This window comes from Bos mutus, chromosome 29 (genome assembly GCF_027580195.1).
Source record: "Bos mutus isolate GX-2022 chromosome 29, NWIPB_WYAK_1.1, whole genome shotgun sequence".
NCBI lineage: Eukaryota > Metazoa > Chordata > Mammalia > Artiodactyla > Bovidae > Bos > Bos mutus.
In genome coordinates, this window is record NC_091645.1 from 29162877 (window position 1) to 29182262 (window position 19386).

Consider the following 19386-nt stretch of genomic DNA (forward strand, 5'->3'; position numbering starts at 1 on the left):
AGCGACACCTGGGAAGCCGGTCCTGCTCACTAAACACTGGATTTAAAGATATTGTGTTGATTCAGGTTTTTCTATAACATCGTATGAAAAACTCAAACGAACTTTCTGACCAGTGCGTAGACCCCCGCGTGAATGTGTTACCTAGCAAGTTCCTTCCCACAGCAGTTCTTTAACTTGAGATGCTGGAGTTCCTTCTTTTCCTGGATCAGTCTTACTCAGCCTTGCAGATTTAGCTAAGGGGTTACTGAGTCCATAGAGAAGATCCCCTGGGGGAGGGGATAGCCGACCCACTCCAGAATTCTTGCCAGGAGAATCCCATGGACAGAGGAGCCTGGTGGGCTACAGTCCATGGGGTTGCAGAGTCAGACATGAATGAGTACGATGCGTGGAGGGCCCGGTCCATCTCTTTCTGCGTTTCCTGGTTGGACCAAGTAACTGTTGTCTATGATCCCATAGCATCCTGGATATCATTCTCAGTATCCCACCTCTTCTATGGAAATGATCCAGATGTGTTTGTCTCTCCCTAGACTGCAGCCTCCTTCATCCTGGTCCTCGTCACCTGGCAGAGCACCTGCTGCTCCAGGGTGGTTTCACGCACGTTTGCTGAGCAGAACCTGGCTCGAGGCCACCGCTTCATAAGCGGTGCGATGTGTGCATAGAGTTATACAGTTTGACAACCTTCGCCCTCTTATCTGGAAAGTGAGGCAATCAAGATACCTGCAGGTTGTTATAGGATTACTTTTATGCTACGAAGAATGAAGGTGTAGCTTGATAGGGCTAGATAAATATTGAAGATCAGGTCCAGTTTTTGAAAACAATATTTAGTTTTGTTTCTGCGGATGACACCGGGCCAAGGGCTCTCTTGTTTTATTCTCGAAATAAAACCAAATATCCTTCGGAACTGGAGAAGGAAATGACAACCCCACTCTCCATGTTTTATTCACCGGGCCAAGGGCTCTCTTGTTTTATTCTCGAAATAAAACCAAATATCCTTCGGAACTGGAGAAGGAAATGACAACCCCACTACCAGTATTCTTGCCTGGGAAATCCCATGGACATGGGGTCGCAAAGAGTCGGACACGACTGAACACACACACACATCATTCTAAACAGCTGCTATTAGGACTTACACTTTATAGATTAGGAAACGGGGGCTCAGAGAGAGCAAATGACTTTGCTAAGTAACACAGCAGGTAAAGGCTGGAATTTAGAAGCAAGTTTGTCTGACCCTATGATATGTACACTCTACCAGCATCAGAGCGGCACACAGACCTGCCCGTAAAACCGGAGCTCTGCTCAAACCTCCTGCCTGGGTCCTGGCTCTTTATCTCAATGCATTCAGACCCCACATTCCCGTCCCCTAGCCTGACTTCAGAGGGCTCGATGGAGCACAGGCCTGGCTCCCGGTGTGTGCTGGAGAGACGTCCGCTAAGGGAGAGGAGGAAGGTTTCTGCCATTCACATCTCGCTTTGCTCACTTTTCCCATTCTGCCCGTTGTCAGGTTCTGGGCCCTGTGTGATCCCCGCATCCAGAGGCCTCGAGCACATCGATGCGCCACCTGATGGCCAAAGTGCGGAACCACAGACTGTAAAGACACAGATGCGCCCGTTTTTAAGTCAGCTTCTCAGGGCCAGCAGGCATTCGAAAAATCCACACTGAGTACCTACTGTGTACCTGGCCCTGTTTGAAGCAGCAGGGACGCAAAACTCCTGCCTAAGTGGAGTTTATATCCCAGTGGAAGAGTTAGACAGTGAATGGATAAATAAACGATACGGTGAGTCCCCTATGTATGAACCTTCCAGTTGCGAACTTTCAAAGATGTGAACATGCATTGGGATCCAGCACGGAATTGGAACCTGGGCCATCGGGTGTGATGACACTGCAGCCTGTCCTCCGTCTTCTGTTGCTGACGATCCTTCAGCTCTACCATCTCCCACCTCTTCTGCCTCCTCCAGCCAGTAACTCTTCTTGTCTGTTCACTCGAGGCCAGCCCCTGTGTGCTGGGGTGATCTGCTACCCTGCCTGCTTGGCCCTCCCTCCTCTCCCGTCCCCTCAGACTCTGTGCCCACGAGAGTGGGGCCATCACACTAGAAAGATGCAAGGGCATGTGTGTGCCCGCCTGACCCCGTGTGATCATCTCAGCTGGGCATGGCCATATCACTGACTCGTAGAATCATTACGTTTGCAAAGACTAACCGATATGCTCAGCAGTAACCTACTGTCTGGGGAGTTCCTGAAAGACTGCCCAGAGCTCTGGGCTCCTAAAGTCACCCCAGCACTGGATCCTCAGCAGCGAATCTGTCTGCTCCACCCCAATCCTTTCTACCTCCCTGATGGACGGTGACTGGCTCCATCTCTGCTTCTCAGTGTCCACAGCTTCCCGCTGCTCCAGGGTAAAACCCAGTTCCTCCTCGTGGACCCCAGCCAAGGCTTTCTTCAGCTAGGCCTTCTCTCTTCAGCTTCCTCCTGTGCTTTCGCTGGACAGGTCCGTTCACCTGTCTGCAAGGATACCCTGGCCTTTACAACTACAATGCTTTGTGAAGTTCCCTCTGCTGACAGTGTCTTCATCCTGAGATGTAACTGGCTGGGATCCTGTCCTCTCTCCAGCCCAAAGGCCACCTTTGCCTGGTTAGCTTTGGTCATTCTTTTTATTTTTTTTTGGCCACACCGTGCAACATGTGGGATCTTAGTTTCCCAACCAGGAATTGATCCCACACCCCCTGCATTGGAAGCACAGAATCTTAACCATTGGACCACCAGGGAAGCCCTGGTCATTATTTTCTATCACCTCCTCCAGGAAGCCCTCTCTCAAGCTCAGCCCCAGCCCTAAGACCATGTGCTACCTCCATGAGCTTATGTGGCTCTTGGTGCCCTTGGCCATCCCACAGCTGTGAGCTCTTTGAGGGATGGTCCTTGCTGGATTCTCCTTTCTACGCCTATACTCAGGAAAGAGTATAGCTCAGAGCAAGCCTCAATACATCTTGGTTGTCTGGTGCCTTGCCTGACCCCACTGAGCAGGAAGCAAATGTCCACGCTCCCTTAGCACCAGCTGGCGCCCACTGCAGTTCCTGGGATGTTGATCTGTGGAACCTGATCCAGGTTCCCAACAGCTAAGAGGAGGGGTCTTAATGCATCTTTGCATTTATACCACCTCCTGGGTTATAACCTTGGATGTACTGATAGTAATACCAGTAGAACAACAACAATGACGAATAGTAATAATGTAGATAATAGCTAACATTTCCACAGAGCTTACAACGCTTTCAGAACTCTTCCAGTGTCCAAAAGCCATCATTTAATCCTTTCAACAGCCCTATACAAAGTGTGTGTATGTGTTCAGCCGCTCAGACATGTCTAACTATTTGCAACCCACATGGACTGTAGCCCGCCAGGCTCTGTCCTGGAATTTTCCAGGCAAGAATACTGGAGTGGGTTGCCATTTCCTCCTCCAGGGGATCTTTCTGACCCGAGGATCGAACCCGTGACTTCTGCGTCTCCTGCATTGGCAAGTGAATTCTTTAACGTAGCACCACCTGGGAAGCTTTGTACCAGGTCGACGCACTTACGTGTAGTTTAGAGATGCGGAAACAGGCCCAGAGGGGTCAGGTCACTTGCCCAGCATCACACAGCCAGTAAGCAGTGGAGCTAGGAGACGTGGGATTGCCAGATTTAGTACATAAAAGTACAGGGCACCCAGATAAATTAGAATTTCAGATAAGCCACAAATAATTTTTAGTATGTTTATTTGAGGTTCAAATATAACCGGGCATCCTGTATTTTCTCTGGCAATCCTGTATGTGGGTTTATTAGATAGATGTAATTTGCTAAATGTCAGTGTCTTTTGGCTTCCCTAAGTGGCTCAAATGATAAAGAATCTGCCTGCAACGTGGGAGACCTGGGTTCGATCCCTGGGTTTGGAAGATCCCCTGGAGGAGGGCATAGCAGCCACTCCAGTATTCTTGCCTGAGAATCCCCATGAACAGAGGAGCCTGGCGGGCTACAGTCCATGGGGTCGCAAAGATCTGGACAGGATCGAGCGACTAAGTGCACGCACAGTACAGGTGTCTTTACCTCCTCTTTGGATCCTCCCCACTACAGTCAAGTCTGCCTAAAGGAGATTTGGGTCGGATGCAAATAGGGTCTTTTTAAGGGATGTCATCCATGGAGGTGGCACCATCGCCCAGACACTTTTCCGGGGAGGTTGGAGGCAGAGGGACCAGGGGAGAGAGGCCTGGAGGCTGTGTTTTAGCTCCATCCCTGCCCCAAGCCTGGGGGTGCCTGGACTAGCTGAACTCAGGGAATCGTGACCCCTGTGACCTGCAAAGGTCAGGACCCAGGGAAGCGTGCCTCTCCCCCGGAGCTCTTGATAAGCGGGGAAAAGACGGGAGGCAGGTGCCTCGCTCAGCTCCTGGCTGCCTGATGGTGGGCAGGTACTTCATTCTCTGGGCAAGATAGCGTGGATGGCATAGACATGACAGTCTCTGTTTCACGGGGCCGGGTGCTGATGACCCGCGTGAGCAGGAGCGCCTCGTCCCAGAGCTCAGTACTGCACAGGGACTCAGCCCTTGTTAGCTGCCCATAGGATCACTGTCTGCCCAGTAAGCCAGTCCACGTGGACACAGAGCAGCAGCTGACGTGAGGTCACTGTTTCAACCTCTCGTTCTGCTGCCTCCTCGTTCTGCACCCCAGCCTCGGCTCCCAAGACGGAGGTCAGCACCTCCCCGCAAAGCAACGACAGCACAGGGGGGACGAGGAGAGGTGAGAGGCCGGGACGGGCAGGGCCCGGGAGGAGGGGTGCGGGCAGGGACACAGATGCTGCAGGGACAACATCAAGCAAAGCCACTTGCCTCCCCCTCAAATTAGGCAGGGTGTGCACTCTTGTTTCCTTCCGATTAAACCCTGAAAGGGACTGAGCCGTCTCATCAGTGAGGAGCTGCTGTGGAGGAGACGGATGTTCATTAACCCCGAGCAAACAAATGAGTCACAGGATGTGTGCCAAGCAGGGGGATGGGGTGAGAGAGCAGGAGGGCGCGGACAGCAGCTCCATGCAGCAGAGGGTGTGCGTGTGTCTGTGTGTGTGCGTGTGCGCGCCTGTGTGTGTGCACATGTGCCTGTGTCTGCTTGTGTGTGTGACTGTGTGTGTGTCTGTGTGTGTGCATGTGTGCGCCTGTGTGTGAGTACATGCACCTGTGTCTGCTTGTGTGTGTGCCTGTGTGTGTGCACGTGTGCGCCTGTGTGTGTGCACATGCGCCTGTGTCTGCTTGTGTGTGCGCCTGTGTGTGTGCCTGTGTGTGTGCATGTGTGTGCCTGTGTGTGTGTACATGCGCCTGTGTCTGCTTGTGTGTGTGCCTGTGTGTCTGTGTGTGTTCTATGTGTCTGTGCCTGTGTGTGTGTTCACAGCAGGTCACTGACGTGCAATGGGGTGTCAAGGGCAGGTGTGGGGGCATGTGGGACCCTGGGGACAGGTGCGGGGGGACATCCCTCAGGCCACCTTGGAGGTGTTTTGTCCCGAGGAGAAAGGGACTTTTCCCTTTCCAGCTTGGCTCCTGTGCAGATGGCCCCAGGATGGCGTAGATGCCCTTCTCAGGCCCATATCTGCCTCGCAGCATTCCCCAAGGCTCCCCAGCTGGCATTGACTTTAACTTGAGTTTGGGCTTCGCCTGCTCCACAGACCTGAGTCTGGGGGGGAAGTCTGGCGTGGTGGAGGGGTTGCTTATATACTGGTTTAAATCTTACAGTGATCTCCTGCCAGTGGGCCTCGTAGCATCCTTATTTTACAGATGGGGAAGCCAAGGCATAGCCTGGCAGACCACCTGGGACAAGTCGCACAGCTTATGAGTGGGGGAGCCAGGGCTCTGGCTCAGGCCGCTGAGGGCCTGGCTACCCTCACCTTGCTCTCCTAGCCTCAGTGCAGCCTGGCTGCTCCCGTGTGGGATGCTGTCTCTGTGTGCTCTGCCCTTACACAGAGAGCCCTTTCACAGCATCACGGAGTCCGTCCTGAGCCAGTTCAACGATGCCCGAGGGACTCAAGCGGGTCTGGGTTGGTCCCATAAATAGAAAGCAGAACTGATATGGTTGGTTTTGCTACAGTCTCCCATCCAGCAAATCCACGTCCTCAAGAGGCTCTGTGGCAGACAGAGAACAAATGTGTGGGCACCAAGTGGGGAAAGGGCGGGTGGGATGGGTTGGGAGATTGGGATTGACACCTACACGCTGTGTATGAAACAGACCATTAAAGAGAACCTACAGCACAGGGAACTCTACTCAGTGCTCTGTGGTGACCTAAATGGGAAGAAAATCCAAGAAAGAGGGTATATATGTGTGTGTGTGTGTATATACATCTATATGTATAATTAGGCTTCCCAGGTGGCGCCAGTGGTAAAGAACCCCTCTGCCATTGCAGGAGACATGAGAGACGTGAGTTCGATCCCTGGGTTGGGAAGATCCTGGCATGGCAACCCACTCCAGCATTCTCGCCTGGAGAACCCATGGACAGAGAAGCCTGGCAGGCTGGAGTCCATGGGGTCCCAGAGTGGGACACGGCTGATGCGACTTGGCATGCACATACATGTGGAGCTGATTCACTTTGCTGTACAGCAGAAACTAACACAGCATTGTAAAGCAACTCTACTCCAACAAAAATTAATTAAAAAAAAGAATCTGTGGCTTCACTAAGGAGGGAAGTAAGGCCAGTGGAACCTTCCTGACTAATACTTGTAGCTTCAGGAAATTGAGGGGCATGCGGGAGAGGGTCACCTTATTAAGGAGCTTAAAAAATAAACACACCAAATCGCAATAATTGGCTTTTACATGGGGGATTAGGAATACTGATTTTTGCATTATAAAACTGTGTGTTTGTTCCTATGGTAGCTGGCTGAAGCAGTGTGGGGAAGACGAGAAGACAGAGAAGTGATGAAGACAGTTCGGTTTGGAACACAGGGACGGACGGGCAGGACGAGAGGACGAGAAGAGATGAAGCCTGGTGATGGACAAGACACCCACTTGGGAAGCAAGATAAATGGGAGCAGAGAAAAAGAGAAAACACAGTGTCCCTTGTCACGGGGAACCGTAAAGCCAAGTGGCAGCATGCCAAGCGGGGAAAAAATCACAATGCTTTCTCTGGGCTTCTTGCCACCAAAATTCATTTCGGGGAATCCCAGAAAACCACTAAACGTACCTTTCAACTTTATGCAAATTTATCAAATCCACTATTTGCCAGCATCCTAAGAGAAAAAAAGTCAAAGTCTTTCTCTGCTCTGAGTCTGTTTTTGAAAAAGCACAAGCCTCTAAATTCGAAAAAGGGCAATTCTTTTTGAATTCATTACAGAAAGCATTTCACTGCTCATCCGAACTTTAGCATTATAGATATTTTTGAAATCTCCTATCTTCCTCATTTTTCACAGAGAGAGCCCACATTTCTCCACAGAAATTGGTGAGCATTGCCTCGCATTTTATACGGAGAGGGTGCATTTTATAGGCGAACATTTCTGCTTTAGGATCTGCCAGGGTGCTGCCATGCGGAACGGGAGAAGGCTGAGCCCTCTCTGCCATCGCAGGGAAATCGAGTCATGCTCATCCTCCCCCTGGGGAGGGTGTGGGTGAGGGGCAGCACAGTAGACAGAGACCTGAGGATGCTTAGTGGGGAGGCCTGTCGGGACCAGCTCCGGGGAAGAGGGAGACAGGACTGGACAGAAGGGCATCTGGCTGTGGGGGTGGCACCTTGGAGATCTCAGTGGATCCCAACAAGAAGCAGTGACGTTGCGTGGGGGGCCCTCGGGCTGTCCCATCCCAGGAGGGCAGGCTGGCTTCTCTGCCCTGCGGGGGCCAGTCACTGGGGGAGGGCTTCCTCCCTTTGGCTGCAGGTAATCCCCAGAGGGGGCTCAGCAGAGAGCTGGCCACCCCACAGCCTAGCAGTTGGGGGAGAGGAGTTCTTCCATCCTGAAAGGGAGACTCAGGGTGGCCCTCACAGCACCCACTGCAGGGGATGCGCCTGGGCAGGGGGTGCTCATCACTATTGTGGGAGTGGGACTGGGGCTGGTTTTGGGCCTGGTGTGCTCTGTATCAGAATACTGCCCTTTTGGAGGAGAGCTGAGTGGTTTGGCCAGAAGAAGATGTTGGCTCTACTCTGTGCTCTGGGTTAGATTCTCCAGGGCAGGAAACGACGCCCCACTTGCCTCTAGTCACCTCTACAGCTGCATTTGCTGGGGTCGGTGGGCTGGGTTTGGGGCTGCCAACCCCTGTCTCTCCAGCCCCAGGGAAGTGGTATGGGGGTGAGAAGTGGGCACCATCTTTGCTCTCAGACCTGGGAGCCTCCTCACTGGGTGACCTTCAGCAAGTTTGTGAATTTCTGAGCTTCAGTTTCTACATCTGTAAAGTGGAACTACCATGGGCTCCTCGTGTGGGATTGAACGAGGGGACACGTGAATGCTGCGGGGTGTAGGAGGTCCTTGGCAGCTGGGACTGCGAGCTGGGGGTGCTGAGGTGGAGGCTGGCTACCTTCTCTCCCCATGTGCTGGGTGCTCCCTGGGGTGGAGGCAGGGTGTCCACAAGGCCCAGGTCAGGTATGTGACTTGCAAACATTTTCTCCCATTGCCTCTTCGTTTGGTCGATGGTTTCCTCTGCAGTGCAGAAGCCTTTTAGTTGCAAGTGATCCCACGTATTTATTTTTGTTTTTGCTGCTTATGCTTCTGGTGTCACATCTAGAAAGTTGCTGCCAAGAGCACTGTCAAGGAGCTTCCCCCCATGTTTTCTCCTGGGAGTTTTAGGGTCTCAAAATCTTATGTTTAAGTCTTTAATTCATTTCAAGTTCATTTGTGTGAGTGGTATAAATGGGGGTCCAATTTCATTGTTCTGTCTGTGATTATCCAGTTTTCCCAACACCATTTATTCAAGAGACTGTCCTTTCCACATTGAATATTCTTGGCTCTCTTGTCAAATGTTAGTTGATTGTATATGTATGAACTTATTTCTGGGCTCTCTATTCTGTCCCATTAGTCTATATGTCTGTTTTTATGCCAGGACCATACTGTTTTGATTACTATAGGCTTTTTTACTTTTCTTTCTTTTTCTTTCTTTTTTCTATAGCTTTGTAGTATAGTTTGAAATCGGGAAGAGTGATACCTCCAGATTTTTTTCTTCTTTCTCGGGCTCGCTTTGGCTATTTGGAATCTTTTGTGGCTCCATACAAATGTTAGGATTTCCTTCTTCCTCATGGCTGAGTAGTGTCCCATTATAGGTATACACCACATCTTCTTTACCCGTTCATCTGTTGATGGACGCTTGGGTTTCTTCCACTTCTTGGCTACTGTGAGCATGGGAGTACAAATATTTCTACAAGGTCTTATTTATTTGTTTGGCTGCACTGGGTCCTCGCTGCTGTGTCAAGCTTTCTCTAGGGGGCTACTCCTCATTGCAGCGCGCAGGCTTCTCACCGCAGTGGCTTCTCTTGTCACGGAGCACAGGCTCCAGGCACACGGGCTTCCGTAGTTGCAGCTCGTGGGCTCCGTAGTTGTGGCACAGGGGCTTAGCTGCTCCATGGCATGTGGAATCTTCCCGGACCTGGGATCGAACCTGTGTCCCCTGCATTGGCAGGAAGATCCTTATCCACTGGACCACCAAGGAAGTCCTCTACAAGATCTTGATTTCAGTTTCTTTGGATGTATCTCAGAAGTGGAATTGTTGGATCACATTGTAGTTCTGTTTTTAGTTTTTTAAGATCCTCCATACTGTTTCCTATAGGGGCTGCACCAATTTACATTCCTACTAAAAGTATATAAAGACTCCTTTTTCTCCACATCCTTGTCAAAGCTTGCTATCTATCACCTTTTTTGATGACAGCAATTCTAACAGGTGGGGAGTAAACATATCATTGTGGCTTTGATTTGCAATTCCCTGATGATAACCGATTGGAGAAGGCGATGGCACCCCACTCCAGTACTCTTGCCTGGAAAATCCCGTGGACAGAGGAGCCTGGTAGGCTGCAGTCCATGGGGTCGCTAAGAGTCAGACACAACTGAGTGACTTCACTTTCACTTTTCACTTTCATACATTGGAGAAGGCAATGGCAACCCAGTCCAGTGTTCTTGCCTGGAGAATCCCAGGGACAGGGGAGCCCGGTGGGCTGCTGTCTATGGGGTCGCGCAGAGTCGGACACGACTGAAGCGACTTAGCAGCAGCAGCAGCAGATTATAACCAATATTGAGCACCTTTTCATGGGCCTGTTGGCCATCTGTACATCTTCTTTGGAAAATTGTATTCAGTTCCTCTGCCTGTTTTACTTTTGAGTGTTTGTTTTTTTGCTATTGAATTGCATTAGCTCTCTATATGTATTATATATAGAGAAAGAAAAACATATATATAATGGAATACTACTCAGCCATGAGAAAGAAGGAAATTTTGTCATTCGTGACAACTTGAAATATTGAATGAATGAATATTGAATGGATGAAATATTGACAGCACTGTGCTAAGTGAAATAAGTTTGACAGAGAAAGACAAGTATTGTATGATATCACATATGTGGGATCTAAAAAAAGCTGAATTCTGAAAAACAGGCAGTAGAGTGATTACCAGGGGCTGGGGGTGGGGAAAACGGAAGAGATGTCAGTCAAAGGGTACAAACTTCCAGTTGTAGGGTTAACAAGTTCTGGGGCTCTAATGTACAGCATGGTGATTATAGCTAATTACACTGTATTACTTACGGGCTCAGGGAGCACCTACTCTCTCTTCTCGGAACACCCATTCTTCCTTCCTGACTTGAGGGCGCAGGCGTGACCTTCAGGCTTTGCTGAAGTGCCTCGCATGAGCCCCTCTACACTGTGGCCCGGTATCGGAGGCAGGGAGCAGTCTCGTCCCTGTGTGAACCGGTTCCTCAGCCAGTGCTGTGGGCGAAGCTGGGTGGGAGCCTCTCCTTGGCTCCTGTGGAGCTCCTGGATCTCGCGGATGACTGGACTGAGGGGTCTGGCTAGGGGTGACTTCTGGAGAGCAGCAGGCCCGTTGTATTCCTCCTTGTCTCTCCTGCCCCAGCCAAGAGCTTGCACAGAGTCGGTGCTCAAGAGATGGGTACTGAGTAAATGAGTGGAGGGTAAAACTAGAAGCCAGCAAGAAGGAGAACTGGGTAGGAAAAACAAAGCCTCCAGATGGGGGTGTTTGGAGAGGTGCAGGTCCGGAAACACTAATGAACACTAAGATGTCTTGAAGACTGCTTTGGCCCCACTGGCACTCCTTGTGGACTCACAGGCCAGTTTTAGGGCTTTGCCTATTTGCAGATGACTACAGGGATTGGCTCTGAGAAGGCAATGGCACCCCACTCCAGTACTCTTGCCTGGAAAATCCCATGGATGGAGGAGCCTGGTGGGCTGCAGTCCATGGGGTCGCTAAGAGAGTCAGATACGACTGAGCGACTTCACTTTCTCTTTTCACCTTCATGCACTGGAGAAGGAAATGGCAACCCACTCCAGTGTTCTTGCCTGGATAATCCCAGGGATGGGGGAGCCTGGTAGGCTGCCTTCTATGGGGTCGTACAGAGTCAGACATGACTGAAGCGACTTAGCAGCTTAGCAGCAGCACAGGGATTGGCTACTGGGAGCCATCCAGGTGGCTCCGTGGTAAAGAATCTGCCTGCCAATGAAGGAGACACGGGTTTGATCTCTGGGTCGGGAAGATCCCCTGGAGAAGGAATGGCACCCCACTCCAGTGTTCTTGCCTGGAGAGTTCCATGGACAGAGAAGCCTGGAGGGCTACAGTCCATGGGGTCCCAAAGAGTTGGACACGACTGACTGCCTAAACAACAAGAAGGATTGGAGTCACCAAATGGAACCCAGGACAGCTGGTGTCCCCTGAACTTCTGAGACATCGGACAAATTTTTTTTTTTTACCTTCTGTGTTCTCCACTCTCCACCATCAACCATCCCTCTCTCTGAGCCCTGTCAGCTACGCCTAACGACCCCTGGATCCTTAATCACCTCCCTGCTTTCCTCTGTCTCCCTTCTAAGGTATCCCTTTCTATTTGATTAGCAATTGACCGACTGTTGAGGGTTCTGTGCACACTCCATAAAGAGAGGCAGGACAGCACTGAGAGGCTGGGAGTGCCCTGCGATCAGAATATATGGGTTTCAGCTCTGATCTACATCACTGTCACCGCGTAGGAATCAGCGCTGCATACGTACGTGTCGCTGGGGAAGAGCCCATCAGCTGCTCAGAGAAGTGGGTGTGTGAGGTGTTCAGGGCTGGTTTGAAGTGAAGCGTATTGGATGTGTCTTGAAGCCACTGTCGGCTTCCGTGATGGGCATTAATGTTCATGGCCAGAGGCATGGATGGTCCAGATTTGGTACATAATTGAAAGTATCATTTGCATTTGACTTTGGAACACACCGTTTGAGTGAGTGAGTGAGTGTGTGTGTGTGTGTGTGTGTGTGTGTGTGTGTGTTTAGGGGAGTAGAGGAGCCAAGGCGATTTTCCTTTTTGACCACTTTTATTCTATTTTTAAAGAACTTTATTTATTTTTAGTTGGATAATTGCTTTTCAGTGTTGTTGTGGTCTCCGCCATATATCAATGCACATCAGTCATAATTGCACATATGTCCCCTCCTTCTTGAACCTCCTTCCCCACCTCCCATCAGAGAGCACCTGGTCGGGCTCCCTGTGCTGTACAGCAGCTCCCCACTGGCCATCTGTTTCAGACGTGGCGGTGTATACATGTCCATGCTGCTTTCTCAATTCACCCCACGCTCTCCTTCCCGCACTGTGTCCACAGTCCATTCTCTACGTCTGTGCCTCTATTCCTTCCCTGAAGATAGCTTCACCAGTACTATTTTTCTAGATCCCATCTATATGTGTTAATATACAATATTTGTTTTTCTCTTTCTGACATTTCGCTCTGTATAACAGGTTCAGCCACCTCACTGCAACTGACTCAAATGATGATGTTTACTTTTGACTCCCATTGGAATTCATTTGCATTCATAGGTCGTAGCCTTGGGCAGAGATGGGCAAGGCTTTCCCTACATGAAACAGCCAGAGATGGGCAGGGCTTTCCCTGAATGAAACAGCCCTCAGCTTGGCCTTGGTCACAAAGTGGGTCACTCACAGGTGCTCAATTACATAGAGGATGGTCAGTGTGGAGTCGCCACCTGCACTGAAAGGGAAGAGGGGCTCAAGTGCCCTGCGAGGGAGCAAGGTTAGATGTTAGGAAGAACTGACCCAGAGAGGGGAAAGGTGGCAGGCCTCTCTCTAGAGCCTGTTTTCTTTTTTAAAATACTTTTATTTAAAAACAAATTTAAAGTTTTTATATTTGTATTGGGGTAAGCTTTCCCGGTGGCTCAGACAATAAAGAATCTCCCTCAATGTAGGATACCCAGGTTTGATCTCTGGGTTGGGAAGATCCCCTGGAGAAGGGATTGGCAACCCACTCCAGTATTCCTTCCTAGAGAATCCCATGGACAGAGGAGCCTGGCCAGCTGTAGTCCACAGGGTCGCAAAGAGTCAGATATGACAGAGCGACTAACACATAGCTGATTCAAAATGCTGTGATAATTTCAGGTTTACATTTTTGTTTTATATTGGAGCAGTTGATTAACAATGTGGTATTAGTTTCAGGTGTACAGCAAAATGAATCAGTTGTACATACACATATGTCCACTTTTTTTTTTTTTAAAGATTCTTTCCCTATATAGGCCATCACAGAGTACTGAGAAGAGCTCTCTGTGCCACACAGTAGGTCCTTGTTGGTTATCCATGTTAAATACAGCAGTGTGTACATGTCCATCCCAAACTCCCAATCTACCCTTCCACCCCACCTTTTGCCCTTGGTAACTGTAAATTTGTTCCCCAAGTCTGTGGGTCTGTTCCTGTTTTGTAGATAAGTTCATTTATATCTTTTTTTTTCTAGATTCCTCATGTAATCAATATCATATGATATTTGTCTTTCTCTGTCTGACTTACTTCACTTAGAATGATAATCTCTGGGTCCTATCATATTGCTGCAAATGGCATTATTTCATCCTTTTTCATGGCCAGAGCTGGTCTTTTTTTCTCCTGTTAGGGATGAGTTGCATATGGCGGGCCACATGGCCCCGAGGCAGGGGGTGGACCGGATGGCTTCCCAGAGCCCCTCTGGGCTCGTGTCCACTCCAGGCTTGCTCATTAGCTTGCCTGAAGTTTCTTCTTCCTGGCTCCCAATTAGCTCTGTCCATCTAGTTTTCTGAGAGGAGCTTCCTTTTGAGGAGGAAGAAGGCAGACAAGAGCAGAGGCCAGGGCTCTGGGAGGGACGAGGGGCTGGGGTGGGGAGGGGGGAGCAGCTGCCAGGCAGCTTGTAAGGTTTCCCATCAAACTCTGGCAGGAAAGAGCCTTTCCTCACAAGTGGCGTGTGCCTGCACAGGTGCTCGCGGCGAGGTGTCAAGGTGCTGAGAGGGGCTGTGAGGTGAGCCATGCACGGTGGACACCAGGCCCTTACTGCTCTAAGTCCCCAGCACTCCCACTCCATGCTCAGGAGAGGGGTGTTCAGGTGGCTGACGCGAGCTGCGGCTCGGAGCCACTGGCTGCAGAATTAAATAGGCCCTCTAGGCTCGTCTTCCAGAAAAGATGGACCAGGGAGGGAGGGCAGAGGAAAGAAGTTAGACATGAAGCAGAACTTTCTGACGCTGCACTGAGTGAACAGAGAGGCTGTGGAATAGCCTTGGCTGCCCTCGCTGCCCAGCACGGGGGCGGTCATTTGTATGGTTTACCTTGAACCTCATCATGACCCAGTGAGGTGAGCAGGGCAGGGGAGGGCCACCCTCAACAGCCCTCTGGGACTCAGGAGCGAAGAGCTGAGCAGGGATCAGAGAGTTGCTTGACGTCACACAGCCAGAATCTGAGTTGGATCTCGAACTTTAGGCCCAAAGCAGTGGCCCCACCTGAACCTTACACTCACCATCCCCAGCCAGCTCCTCCCTCCAAGACTCATGGTGACGGTGACTGCTGGCTGCCCTAGAGCTGGCTCATTCCCAGGGCCCCCTCCCCCAGGCCCGGGGGTCCTGGAACCCTTTTCTGGCTGGGGGCAGGTTGTCCAAGGCTGGGCATGAAATTTACGGGCTTGCCAAAAACCTCAGAAATGGAGAGAAATCATAGCTGAATGAAAATTACAAAACAATACCAAAACGAATGCAAAAATATTCACAGTGAACAAAACATCACAATTTTAAATAAAGGCAGGCTCTTTATCTAAACTGAAATTAATTTAAAAAGACTTAAGATGGTCATTTGGTCATGAGAAATGATCAAATGTGGCCATTTTTTTTCAACTGAAAATGAGAAAAGAAGAGGAAAGCAGATTATTATCATCATTGATGCATTTGCTTCCATCAAAGCCAGGAAAGCGAAATGACAATAAACTCTATTTTTGCTGTAAATAAAATACTTCAGTTTGAAATAATCTTGTGAGTTTAAACACACCTACTTTTAAATGTTCCAATATTTTTTCAAGTACTTCAGTGTTCTGAAAAGAAAATTAACCATCAAAAAATATGTAGAATCATGGAACTAGGGGCACACATTTTTTTCCTCCCACATTCAATGCTTTGATACTTTTTTCAGAAATTAAAGATTAAAAAATTTTTTTAAATAGTGATTTTTATATCACTTGATTTTATGTCATTTTTGTATCATCTTTGATTTTTTTAAAAAGGTTGCATTAAAATAGTCATCTAGATTACTGAGTTGTGGGGTGCCCCTTACATTTTGTGCATCACCCCAACCTTGATCCTGTTTTGATACCCTCCAGGGAAGGAAGCTGTCCCTCTCTCCTGTCCTTGGTGGGGGACAAGACACAGGCTAGTCCTTGGGGCCCACGTCGGCCTAGGATTGTCCCCGGAAGGTGAGCACTGGGGCGGGAGCAGGCTGCCAAGAGAAGATGGATGGGCTGCGAGGCCCTGCAGACAGAGACGAGCATCCACTCTTGAGCCCATCCATCAAGTGCCTCGTGTGGTGACACTCGCCCTAATCAGGTCAGGAGGCCCCAGGTTTCAGGGGCGGGGAGGCAGGGAGAAGCCAGGTGGGCAGACGCTCTGAACTGGTGCCTGGAAAGGGTGAGGTTCAGCGAGGGCCGCCAGGCTGGGCACAAGGGGTGCTGCGTACTTGGCCCGGCCCTGTTTAGTTCCCATCGTCCGGGCAGGCTGCAGCCCTGCTGCTCAGACCCTGGCCCAGCTGGGGGCTGGGAGCCAGTGCAGAAAGAGAAGGAAGGAAGTGGACGCAGGTAGAGGTGGACAGCTTCGAGGGCGTTGTGCACCCTCTTCTCTGCTTCTCAGAGTCCTCCTGGGGTGCCCCCGACTGCAGAAAAGACCTGAACCTACTCCTTGATGTCAAGGCCCTTGATCGCCTGGCCACAACCTCTCCTGTCCTCTGACCCACCAAAGGCCCTGCATGTGAGCCCCCCGGCCGCTGCTGCCTACCTCCAGGGCCCTCCACCCTCTCTGGCTGACCCCACAGTGGTTCCTCCTCCAGACCCAAGTTCTGCTTCCTCTCCGAAGCCTCCCCTGACTGTCCACAGTCCTCATTGTCCCACAGATTCTTTTTTTTCTGGACACTCCAAGCAGAATGTGGGATCAGGGATTGAACCTACACTCCCTGCAGTGGAAGCAGGGAGTCCTAACCAATGGACCGCCAGGGGAGTCCCTGTCGTGTCCCCCAGCAGGCTCTGAATTTCCTAAGGGTCTGGATGATGGCCTATCCCCGGGGCTTCCTTCTCAGAGCCTCCCACATGCTTGGGGTGATACCTCGGGATGAGGAGACCCCATGTATGCTCTCGGACCCGTGGTTCTCAAGTTGTGTGGAGGGTGGGAGGCAGGGGTGGCCACTGAGGGAGGGGCCCCGTTGGTGTTCCAGTCAGGCCCGTAGAGCAAGAGGGGAGCTCAGAGGTCTGGTTGTTCAGTGAGCCTGTGTGTGGGGGGCCTGCCCCGCCCCTTCTCACCACTCTTCTCACAGAAGACATCACCCCGCCTTGCCTGAGGCACAGGACACTGGTTTCTACCCCCGAGGTCTCAGCAGATGGCAAATGAACCCGCCAGCAGCTCGCGCCAGACACCCTCCTGCGCCCTTGACTTCGCTCTGTGCCTCACACCCCAGTTGCTCTAGGTCCACCTCTGAAATGTACACAGATCTCATCGCTTCTCACACCTGTACTACTGCTGCCCCGTCAGGTCACACGACAGGACGCCTGGTCCACATAGGGGCTTCCGGACTGGTTTTCTGCATTCATTCCTGCTCCCTCTGTCTCTCCTCCGCCTTCCCCAATCCCAGTCTCCCCTGATCTCGTCTCAAAATAGCAGCCAGCACGACCTCTTTCACATTATGTCTCCCCTCAAAGTTTCTGGTGGCTTCTTTTTCTTTCCTTTTATAAAAAATGTTGTCCGCACCCTGGGGCACATCGGACCTTGGTTTCCCGACCAGGGATTGCACACACACCCCCTGCACTGGAAGGTGGAGTCTTAACCGCTGGACCACAGGGGAAGTCCTGAGTGGTTTCTGTCTTAAGCAGAGGAAAATCTGAGATGGTTACTGTGATCTACAAGAGCCCACAAGATCTTGCTCTCTCCGACTGCACCTTCATCACTCTCTCCTTTATTCACACTGCATTAGCCTGGCAGGCCTGTTTGCTGTTCCTGGAACTCTCCTACCTCAGGGGTCTTTGCTGTACCCACTTCTGCCCCACCTCGGCCTGGAATGCTCTTTTCTCCACGTTTGCTCCTTTACTTTCCTCTCTTTCTCTGGTCTTTGGTTATGGGTTACTTCCTAAAAGAGGCCCTCCAGGGTTATCCATACGAAATCGGACCTGTGCTCGACCACTCTCTTCCTCCTCGCCCTGCTTCGTTTTGCTTTATGACACTCAAAAATGTAGTAGTATTTGTCTGTGTGTCTCCTTCAGTTCAGTCGCTCAGTCGTGTCCGACTCTGCGACCCCACGGACTGCAGTACTCCAGGCTTCCCTGTCCATCACCAACTCCTAGAGCTTACTCAAACTCATGTCCATCAAGTTGGTGATGCCATCCAACCATCTCATCCTCTGTTATCCCCTTCTCCTCCTGCCTTCAATCTTTCCCAGCATCAGGGTCTTTTCCAAGGAGTCAGTTCTTCCCATCAGGTGACCAAAGAATTGGAGCTTCAGCTTCAGCATCAGTCCTTCCAATGAATATTCAGGACTGATTTCCTTTAGGATGGACTGGTTGAATCTCCTTGCAGTCCAAGGGACTCTCAAGAGTTTTCTCAACACCACAGTTCAAAGGCATCAAATTCTTTGATGTGTCTCCTTACACTGGTGGAAGCTCCACGAGAACAGTGACTTTTTCTGTCTTGCTCATTGTCCTATCTTTAGTGCCCAGGAAAGCAATGATGCACAGTAGGTGCTTAATCTGAACAGCATAGTGCTAATTACATACACGATGAGTACAAAGTTCTCCCACCTGCACAGGGGTGGATGGACTTGCATCCAGCTCTCCCGCCCTGCTGGAAGACCCTTTCTGCACCCACGGTCCCTGCTTTGTATTGGGTTGGCACTTTATACTTTTCCAATGGCTTTCAAGGAGATCCAACCAGTCCATTCTGAAGGAGATCAGCCCTGGGATTTCCTTGGAGGGAATGATGCTAAAGCTGAAACTCCAGTACTTTGGCCACCTCATGCAAAGAGTTGACTCATTGGAAAAGACTCTGATGCTGGGAGGAATTGGGGGCAGGAGGAGAAGGGGATGACAGAGGATGAGATGGCTGGATGGCATCACTGACTCGATGGATGTGAGTCTGAGTGAACTCCGGGAGTTGGTGATGGACAGGGAGGCCTTGTGTGCTGCGATTCATGGGGTCGCAAAGAGTCAGACACAACTGAGCTACTGAACTGAACTGAACTGAGTGGCTTTCAAGGTAGGATCTTACTTCCTCTTCTTGCCCATCCCTGGAGGCTCAGGTGATAAAATGGGATGCCCGAAGCCACCTATGAATGAGGGGTAGAGCTTGGATCCGGGTCAGGCCCCCTGGGGCTCAGCCTTATCATCCCAACCCTCCGGGATGGCCTGGGGTCTGAATCAGGAGTGCTCTTCAGGGCCCACATCCAGGCCCCTGGGAGGCTGCTGGGCGAAGCCTCAACCTCTCCAGTCCGGGCGCGGTTCCCAGTGTGAGTCACAGGTCTATCACTGCTCCTGCCTGCTTTATGATGAAGGTTGATTATACTAAGGGACATTAGTCACAGGAAATAAAGGCTCACACTTGGGACTTCTCCAGCCTGGTTTTGCTAAAGAACTCAGGGCACTTCCACTTATGACACATAGCCTCTTTGAACAGTGGGGACGGACGGGAAGACTTGTTCTTCACAGACTAAGCCAGGGGAGGGGCCGGGGCAGGGGTGTGCTGTCAACCCAGCTCT

General features: G+C 50.7%; 2 protein-coding genes across 8 annotated transcripts in view; one reads left to right on the forward strand and one right to left on the reverse strand.

The window, feature by feature from the left end:
* ST3GAL4 (ST3 beta-galactoside alpha-2,3-sialyltransferase 4) overlaps positions 1 to 7242 on the forward strand; it is a 111974-nt gene extending 104732 nt beyond the window's left edge. For all 6 annotated transcript variants that reach the window (XM_070365162.1, XM_070365164.1, XM_070365163.1 and 3 more), the window contains one exon: positions 6871 to 7242. In XM_070365162.1, coding sequence (XP_070221263.1) covers positions 6871 to 7227 — 357 coding nt within the window. In that variant the 3' untranslated portion in view covers positions 7228 to 7242. The remainder of the gene's footprint in view (positions 1 to 6870) is intronic.
* KIRREL3 (kirre like nephrin family adhesion molecule 3) overlaps positions 1 to 19386 on the reverse strand; it is a 603489-nt gene that overhangs the window by 45922 nt on the left and 538181 nt on the right. The window lies entirely within an intron of this gene.